General features: G+C 34.4%; 1 protein-coding gene across 1 annotated transcript in view; it reads right to left on the bottom strand.

The window, feature by feature from the left end:
- Positions 1-675: 675 nt before the first annotated feature.
- KIF18A (kinesin family member 18A) overlaps positions 676-10249 on the bottom strand; it is a 44532-nt gene continuing 34958 nt past the window's right edge. Inside the window, exons 13-16 of the mRNA XM_009334516.1 lie at positions 5952-6435; positions 5319-5423; positions 2608-2717; positions 676-824 (exon numbers count right to left, since the gene is read on the bottom strand). Coding sequence (XP_009332791.1) covers positions 676-824; positions 2608-2717; positions 5319-5423; positions 5952-6435 — 848 coding nt within the window. The remainder of the gene's footprint in view (positions 825-2607; positions 2718-5318; positions 5424-5951; positions 6436-10249) is intronic.

The raw sequence follows: 10249 nt of genomic DNA, 5'->3' as shown, positions 1-10249 counted from the left end.
ACTTCATTAAAAACACTTTTCATAAATATTTTTCTGTCTCCTGGTACTACATTGGTAGTATCTATCCATGATAACATACCTAAGAATAAACTGGCATCCTACTGCTAAGCATGAACGCATTTTAATATTAACATCTGTCTGACTTGCTTCCAAATGAAAAACAATTTTAACATTAGGAAGTTTCAGTGAAAATAATTTAGCAGGTCAAAACAATTTTTCTAACTTTTGTATCACAAAATTGTCATTAGAAAATTAAGACTGACTGTAGGTAAGCAATTTAAAGTAGCATCTAAAAATTAGAGCACCATTGATCCCCTTAAATACTTGCATTGTCTCAAGTATTATCTGTTAGTGATAAACGCAGGGAAACGCTCACAAAGATTATGACAAAAGGTATACTGTGCACTTCTCCATTCCCAAGTCCAAATTAAATTTCTTATTCATTTGTTAATATACAAGAGACATCTGTAAGCTTTAACAGGAGACAAAAAAAACCCCAAACTTATTTTAGAATTTAACAAAATCATCGTATTTCCAAAAAGTGGTTCTTTCTGAAATAGTGCATTACTGAGAGAGACATCTTTTAAACAAAATAATTCCCAAGAGGAAAACAGAAGTCACCTTGTTCTCATTTGCTATCCATCAATCCTGCCTGAAATATGGATGATCTCAGAACTAAATCCTACTTTTTTTCTTACAAACATGAAGTAACAGATTTTTTGATGTCCTTGATTTAACACCCAATGCTACATTTCCTTCCGAAAGGCTTCTAACTAGGTTTCTTGGCACATCCTGTTCTTGCTTCCAGCTCCTCGTTTTAATTCCTAGTGAAGAAAGAGATGTTATTACAAATAGGAGGCATTCATTCCATAAACATAAGTAGAATTTGGCCTACCTGGATCTCCTTTTCAGAGCATGTCTAAGAATTTTTACACATATTTCTTGTCCTTATTGAAAGCCTAATTTTGATATGCAAAAATGTAATCACTCTCAGCTCAGTAATCCACTGTGCTAATTGCCTAGAAAGTCCAATGATTAGACCCTCAATTGACATGAGATGCTATTAAAAAGGCACAGTGGTCTATATAAAAATGTAGAAATATGTGAAAATTTTATTAATCCTTATTATTATAGAACAATATTGAAAAATGAACACCATGTCATTAGAGAAAGTTTTGTCTATTTAATCCAAAAGCAGCTCTTCCTCTTAGGGATTTGGTCATATTTCATTCTTCTCCTGTGTAATGCATGATTTTGAAAATAAAATTTATTTTACATTCAGTTAAACTTTGAAGAATGAAAAATCTATTCTCTATTTCAGAATGTGGTGCTTCATTACACAGTTTCTTAATAATACCAGAGTAGTGATTGATTTTGGTGACTTCATAACCCAGTCCTTAGCAGTAGAAATTGATACTGGTGTAACTGCGTATGCACTTTGCCAAGTAAGTAACTATTGGTTAGACAATGTTTAGCCTCAGATTTACACTTCTCAGAGAGTTTATTGTAATAGCACCTCAACGTTTCTCATGAATGGAGAATAATACATATTCACATGTACTTGATCCCTCACATCAGTTCTTACATAAAAACACATACGTGCTGTAAAACTGGTGTACTGCCTATGCCACTGGGAAGAGCTACACGATTGGACTATTTCATAAGAACAGCAGACTAAAACTCTAAACAATCTTTGATCTCCTCTAAACTTCCCAAGAAGTTGCACTAAGAAAGATTGTTAAGTTTATTTCTGAAGATAGAGAGGAAAAGGAGACAAGTGGGTAGAGATAAAAGGAAAATTGTAAGGATTTAGTGCATTGAAATCTACTGCAGGTGCCAAGCAACTTAGTGCCATGAACTAGGAAAGGCAGAGGTTTTTGGAAAGTTGTGAACAAAAGCTCTTTGCGCACATCTACTCAAAAAATTATTTGGAACTGATTTTGTTACAGTAAAGATTTATACACCTCAGAGAGAAGCCACGTAATTATAGCCATGTAATTGTAGCAGACTTTCACAGAATACCACCTGATAGTATTATCATCAGCAATCTGTTAGAAGCAAAATAATTCCTAAGTGTTGCTTAAAAAGAGTTTTTCCTCAGCTATTGTGTTGGCCTAAAATAGCCCCAAAGTTTAAGTAATAAATCTCTGAAAAAAAATCATACTGTAAAAACAAATCAGTGCATTGTTATAAAACAAAGCAAGCAGTTAAAAACAGGTATGGAAATAATTAGAGGATTTTACTTCTTGATAAACTACACTCTGCAAAGATAAAATTGGTAATAAAGTTCACCAAATTTCTCAACAAGTACACAAACAATTTTTGGTGGAAGACTTAACTCTTGGGAAAAGGTTTTCCCAACAAGTTTGTAGTAATGTTGAGTTTTGATTAGATACCATCTAGACAACTGGTTAGACATTCAGATTTTTTTCTTTAATTTTTTTTTTTAATGAACGGATATACTATTCAAAACAATGGCTTAGTGTCCTGATCACAGCAACACATGATGTTAAATTGACAAAACCTTGAGCATCAACCTTAATTTCAGACCTCCTGTACAAACACAGTTACCAATGCAGTGTCACGCATTCCAGTTTTGACACTTACCTGCCATTTTGGGTACTCGCAAAGCTCTATGGCTTAACAAGACCTCTTGTCGAATGCGTTTTGCAGAAACAGGGTCTTGCAGGCTGCCTAACCCAGTGTTTGATGTAGAACTGGAAAAACAGCCAGGAAAGAGTTTGTTTTCAGTAAAGTCATTAAGCTACATTACAGTAGTTTAGGCCTTGCAATGTAGAAATATATTAAGTGATATTATCTAGTATTGGTAGTTCATAACAGAATACAAAGAATAAACTAATTTATTTATGATGCATATATATGGATATTATTCCACTTTTTCCTTTTAAAACTCTACAAGAATGTTACAGTTGTGAAAATAAGAACTAATGTTGCCATTTAATGTTAAAATGCAGACCAATATGCCACAGGTTTTTCTGGAAGCCGCAGAAGCCAGTTTGACGGTCATTGCACATAAGTTATATGAAGAAATATTCTTAACACATGTATGAAATCCTTGAAATGACCAAGCTATGTTTATTGAACAAGTCACATTTTTTTATTGCTACAATAATTTTTCTACAGCTTCCAACACAGTTGGAGGGGGTGGGTTCATAGCAGACAATACTTTTTAGCTAAGCTACAAGAAAGCTGTTATAACTTCAAATTCATTAAGACAAAACCTCTGTATTTTATAGCCTTTTATGTGACAGACTTAAGATCTACAGTGAAAATTATGAACCTATCTGTTATCTCAAGCTTTTATGCTTGCCTCGCTAACTTCTCTGGTTCCACTCTAAGACAGCCTCATAAACAAGCTAATTCTATTTATGTCCCAAGTTTCTATGCTTTTCCCATTCCTCTGATGATATTGTATTATTCCCACTTTATAGTCCCTTAACTTGCACTAGTTTTCTTAATAATAATTTTCTGCCTAAATGAAAAATATATAGCTAGCAGTAAAGACTAAGACCTGCCCTGTGCCAGTCCTAAGATCTATTCATGAGTGCTTCTTGGAAGAGAACTTATGCCAATAAGAATGTAATACTATTTAGTAAAAGTAGCCTCTGTATTATGACTGACCTGTCTCTTATCCCTTGTCCTAGCAACATGACTGTTTCAAATTGTATTTCTAATGTAGAGAATATGTCTGAAATTTATATTTTTATCCTAATGTTAGTAGGAGATGAATGACTGGAGTGAACTACTTCAAACAGGGAAAGTGTGGGAGAGAAAAGGGGGAAAAAGTAAAAAAGAGAAAGAAAAGGAGGTCCTATCTGACAAGTCAGAGCATATTCCTTTTCTCCTTCACAAATAAGAAGCTTTCGTTCCTTCTCTTCATCACCAACTGCTAGACAAAGCCATAAAGAATTTTGGTTTACAGACAGTTTACAATCTGAGACAGAAAAAATAATCCCCAAAAAAGGAATAAAAGTTGTGGGATTTTCCTGTAGCGTTATTCTAACTTGGAAACTGGGAAATACATGTTTGAGACACAGAAGGAATGAGATAAAAGAGCAGAAAGAGCTAGTCTTTTGGGAAGAGATAAGCATGTGTAAGTGTGGAAATCATTACACAGTTATTACAAAAAAAAGTACTCCTAAAGTCTATCTTGGAACATTTACCTTAAGATAAGATCAATCAGACTCCAAAAGTTCCCATACCTCTCCCTAAATAGAATCTAGAAAACTAGCTCAGTTTCAGAGTGCAGGTGATTTGTTTTGCTAAATTCATAATCAACTATTTGAAAAATTGAAAAAGCAAGATGTGCCTCTTCTCATCCTAGAGCAAAACAGTTTAGAACAATAAACAACTAGAACAGGAACATGAAGTTGGTAAATCTGTGATCTTCTAAGGAAGATTTTTCTATCTCAAAGAAGCTAATAAACAAAAAAAGTGCTTCAAGTTTCTTCCTTGTTCCAACAGTTCCAATAGAACTTGTTCCAACAGTCTTGAAACATTCTTTGGAAGATCTATGAGGTGGCAGCTCCACTCACTGTGTAGCAGCAGGTGACTCATAATACGGTTTAAAAAAAGGTTGTATCAAATTTTGCTTTTGGGAAAAGAAAAAGAAAAAAAAAGAGAGCTGTTTCATCAGTACTGACTTGATAGCTAATCCTTAAATACATTAACAAAAACAAATAAACAAAAAAGTGCAATTGCACTTAGTGTCTATTCAGTTTCAGCTTTTCTGCTGCTCCTACTAACAAGCCTCTTTCAGGATCATAAAACAGAAGTGACAAACTGGAAGTTCTTCCCAGACCACAAGAATGAAGTCATAATAACTGAGACTGGAAATGAATTATCAGAAAAACAAAGGCACTGGCCACATAAGTATTGTTAAGCATTTTCTCCACTTTCTATTTCGGTAGTTTCTAATGTGTTCCAGCAAAGGCATAACAATTTCAAACAAATTAGATTTTTTAATTGATGATGGAATTTCTCTTTTCAGAATAATGTGTCATCTTTCTATTTTGAGTAGACAGCAGATACGGAAGACACGATATTAGTTTGTACTTGTTCTATTAAAACAACAGAAGTTCCTAAACCAAGAGTAAAAAAAGATTCTACTCAACTTGCCAGGAAAAAAGATAATTGAATTGTCAAACATATTTGAGTCAGAACATCTCATATGTAGATCCAGATGATTTGTATAAGAAGTTTGCAGATTTGAAATGTAATACTGAAACTGAAGTGAGAACATAAGAAATGAATACAAACTCGTTTGTATAGAATCAGAAGAGGTAGTTTAATCTCACCTTAATACCTTTCTTTTTCTCTCTGCAGCAGAAGTCATTGCCATATACGAAGGCTTCTCAAGTACTGAGGTAGGATTTTTGTTTTTTAATGAAGAGATACCAAGTCTGAAATCAAAGAATTACATTTTTGTAAAACCTATTCTGGGTAGAAGTCAAATGAAATTGTTCTTAACTGTAAATAAATATACGTTAAGTTGAAAAACAATACTGGAAATTCATTTCGATACTAGTACTTCAGGCAGCTTCACAGGACTTCACACATACATGGCAGCTTTAACAATGGCACCTCTCAACATCAAAGAGGTTAAGGTATCCATTTGACAGACAGGAAAAGTAAGACTTAGAGAAAGTAACTTGCAAGAGGCATCACAAACAATTTCAAAAGTGCTGTATTTTCTTTCGGGTACATATCTTGTAAAACAGGATAAGGTTCCAACTTCATCTGTTATCACTAACATACCACTGATTTCAAATATGGTAGAATTGAATCTGATGCTGAATAAAATTGAGGGTTTGGTTTTCAAAATGTTGGGTTTACAAATAAAGTTAACATCAATGGAAAAACCCAGCTCTGAAGATAAACAGGATTAAAGTGTTTGGGTAATATTCCTTGCCCATATAAATGGAAAATACCTTTGCAGAATGCTATTGCTGCACAGCTGTGACTCCTTCATGGATGAGTCAGTAGACGTTTCAGTTTTTTCACCTGTCCCTTCATAGAGAATTACTGTTGAGTCCATATCAGCTTCATCGCACTCTGGGATTATGTCACATGTAGAGTCCATAATACTCGCCTTTTTCACTGGCATATCTATATTACATGCATTGGCTTCCTGAAGGCCTGCAAGGTGTAAAGCTTTCTTTACCACAGTCTGTGTACAGCAGCTTTGTACTGGCTTTCTGTAAAATTCTGGTGTATACACAATAGGGCGGACCTCCTTGGTAAGAGAATCCTCCAGATGATGGAGACTGGAGTGCTTGGATGCAGCAGGACTTTGAGCTGTGACTGGAGAATCCATTAGCTTCCGCCTAGTTCTTTTCTGTGGTGGTACTGCATATTCTACTATTTGTTGTGTATTTTTATTCATTTCTTGTGATGGTGTACCAAAAGTTGTACCTGTTCAACATAGGCAACAGTGGTTAGCACATTTACCTATATTTACTACTTAAATATTGCTTTTTTCCTCCTATTCCCTGCTGAAATAGGTTTATTAGCAGAAATTATTACAAACACTATTTCATTTACATATTAATTTGATCACATACCTGAAATTATTTCTATTGCAGCATTGTCCAGATGGTAGCAATTGTTCTGTGGCACTCAAAGTATTATAAATATGCATAGGCTGATATAGTTAAACCCAGAGATATTACAAGTAATCACAAGTAAGATATGACACATGATGACAGGGAATGGAAGAGTAAGAGTATTGAAAATGATCGCATTATCATGACACAACTCTTAATTTAATTTAAGGTGGTACTATCATGCTAATATACAGCTGCCTCCTGATCACAGTCATTTTTTCCCTAGCAAGTACCATGCAGTAGAATGAGAGAGACTGTTGTAAAAGGAAGGACATAGAATCACTTAGAGGGACAAAATTCATTGACATTGCAAATGAGAAAGTAGTGTTTTGGAAAAGGGTAAAGAAATAAGTTACTTGGATCCTGTCATCAACTCTGGGGAAAAAAGCTCTTTATTAAAACCCCTACCCTTAAAAATAACAAAGCAAGCAATGCAGCAGTAATTGGCCATTCCCATTCATCCTGATTCATGCTATTTTTCTGAAGCGTCATATTATTTTTATTTTCAAGTAGGTGGCAATGAAGGCAATCTCCAAAGTAAGAGAGAAAAGGCCTTTCTTTTATTCAAGTTTTCAGTAAAGGAGAATAATTTAAAGACACAAACCACTGTTCAAATGGCTAGTCTGGTGGTCACTCAAGTCAACACCTACTAGCTTATAACAAAAAATTAAGGATTTTTTTTCTTTTTAAACAAATCAAGAGTAGGAGAGGGCTTTCAAAACCCCAAGTGCTTCTATATTTAACTTTCATTGCAAATTTAAGAGATGAAGTAAAGGCTACTATCCTTTAAAATGCCTATGGATTGGCCCCACTTCAGCTGGTAGCCACAGCATCATACTTCCCCTTTCTGCACTGCCTACTCCATTCCTATGTGCAACGAAACTGTAAAAAGAGCTCATGCTTTTAAATTGCTGACAGTTACTCCGAAATTAAATACAGTATTCATATAACAGTGTTGATAAATATTTGTTTCTTCTACGATTCCATTCTATTTTTGCATCAGAGTAAGAAAGTTAGTTTGAACTCCTCAGTCTCAATGCTTTAGCTCTCTCTCATGCATTACACTTACAGCATTTTAGCCATTCCGTAATGTCTTTGACAAGGAGGAAAATTGATTGAAAATACGTATTGCATTATTCTCCCCCCAAAGCTTGATTTCTTATAAAAAGCAAAGCTGAAATGATCGTAGTCTTTCCTCTGACTGGTCACCACTTCTCAGCCCCAGTTTAATTTTGACCTCATTGCCCAGTTGCAACCCAATTTGCCATAGGCAAGAAACTAAGAATGCCAATTCTCCAAGTACCCTCAGAAATCAAATGTCTTGGGAAAAAGGCCCAGAGAAGTGCCTCATTGAAGGAAAGCCTTCAAAGGATGAAAGGATGATCTCAGCACCAGTTTTTTTGTACATGCTTGGGAACTAGACATACCATACGACAGATTCCTCATGCCCAGCTACGCAAGATGATGCCTAATTAGAAGACACAAATTAGAGCTGTGAGGAGACAGGAAAGATTTAAAGACTAGACCTGTTCTGGGAGTATGGAACGGGTAGTATCAAAGTGTGTACAAGTAGCAAGTAAATTAGATGCTTATATATAGGCCACAAATCTATTCTATGTTGCCAGAACTTAATTCAATAATGAAACCATTGAAAAAACAAAGCAAACATTTATTCCTCACTCAAGGGCTCAGTTTCAGAAAGAACAATGTTTAAACTACTATGGTTCAACAAATATGCAACATCTCATCCAACAATGCATAAACAATAAAAGCAGGTTAATTTAAGCTGAACTGCTTATGGGAAAAGATGCCTGGACAATTATATGAACAATTACAATTCTATTATGCTGTTTTCAGCTTTGAAGAGACACAAACACGGGAAACTCAGGCCTAAGAGGACTACTTGACATGAAATAACTGAATTGTGAATCCGTGTGTGTGTGTGCCCCCGCGTACAGTTCACTTCACTATATATGTGTAAAGGATTTTTTTTGTTGTTGTTTAAATGCAAAACATTATTTTCTCATACCTAATCTTAGTCTAATTCATGGTCAGCATTCACCAGGTGAAGTGCAGCAGGTTGTTGAGACACAGTAGCTTGATTGTAATCTGAACATTAAGCTAATTCAGAATATTCTCCATGAGTGACCTATTAAAGGTAAAGAGTAGTAAAACAGGGCCTGTGTGTTCCCCAAATAATTTTTACCTCTACCAGAAATAATATCAGCCTACTTTGATGAAGACAGTTTTTTCAAGTCTCAAGACTTGGTAGGATTTTGTTGGTAACAAGCAAGAAACTTACTTACAAACCATTTTCAGTATGTACTCTGTGACACTATCAACAATGCTATGCTTCATTAATGTGCTTACTCTTTAATTTTGGTTCCATGAGTACAATATTATTCTTCTATGTAAGAGACTAACATTTCTTTCTTTCAAAAAAAAAAAAAATTTTCTAGTCATCACAACCAAAAATTGAAGCCAAAACTTCCTTTTAAAGATCTTTTTGAGAGCTTATATTCTTAAATACAAGAATAAGCTTTATCTACAGATTCCAATCTAATGTTTGAAATAGCTATCCATTAAACATTTCAGGACAAATTTTTAAATATTAATTTATTAAGTTCTCCTCCTGCTTATATGCATCTGAAAGTGTGTGTTTCGGGAAAAATAATGGTTAGAATTCTATTTGTCTGTTGTTACATTAGGACAGGAAGGTTCCAGTTTCAGAAAGTTTGCTTACTGTAAGACACTGAGGTTTTGCTAATGTCCTAAAGTTACTAGGAAGGAAGTCTGATAGAGAAACATTTTGGTGAGAGTGCCAAGTTTTAGAAGCTTCTCCAGGACTAAATACTGGAAACAATTTTAAATTAACTGTAAATGCAAGCATTTAAACCATGAACTAGATAGGTAAAGAACACAAAAGTATTGCCAACATTAATAATTTGTTGAATTTCATCATAATGAACAGTATTCCATACTGTAATATAAGTACATTAATAAAAAGACAGTTGCAGCAATTTTACGTAGGGAAAATATAAGCCGTTAGTAAAAACCCAGACCTATTTTTAAAATCTATTTTTTTCTGGAATGAAACTCATTGTAAAATGAAGTTAAAACAAAACTAGCTTTTCTTGCCAGTTAAGTATTGGAAAGCATATAAAATATTCAAGAAGTGTCCCTTCTCAAAGCTTTTTGTGAAAGCATTAAGTTGCTCCTAACACAGTAAACAAGAAAGTAAACAAAAACATCACCAGCAACATCATATTTAACTTGGTTTCACTAAATAACATAAACCAAATGTGATGTGACAAAAAAAACCCAACCCCAACACCCCAATTTCATGTTGGCTTGCTGTTATACAGTATAGATCATAACTGTTTGGCACTATAAAGTAAACATAAATATAGCATGAAAAACATTAAAACCCACAAAATAAAGGAATGCTAGTGTTTTTATTTCTGTCTTAATAAGGAAGCAAGATACTGAAGCCAGTTGCTAAATTTTGCTGGTGCTTTTAATAGCTGCCATTGAGAAGTTTAAATAAAATGGGCTCAGACAACAATAACTGCTACAAAAACACTACTCCTATAGGTTTCAGATGACTTCAAATGGTTATGATA

Source organism: Pygoscelis adeliae, unplaced genomic scaffold, assembly GCF_000699105.1.
Source record: "Pygoscelis adeliae isolate BGI_AS28 unplaced genomic scaffold, ASM69910v1 Scaffold171, whole genome shotgun sequence".
Taxonomy (NCBI): domain Eukaryota; kingdom Metazoa; phylum Chordata; class Aves; order Sphenisciformes; family Spheniscidae; genus Pygoscelis; species Pygoscelis adeliae.
This window is presented reverse-complemented; position numbering and strand designations above follow the sequence as displayed.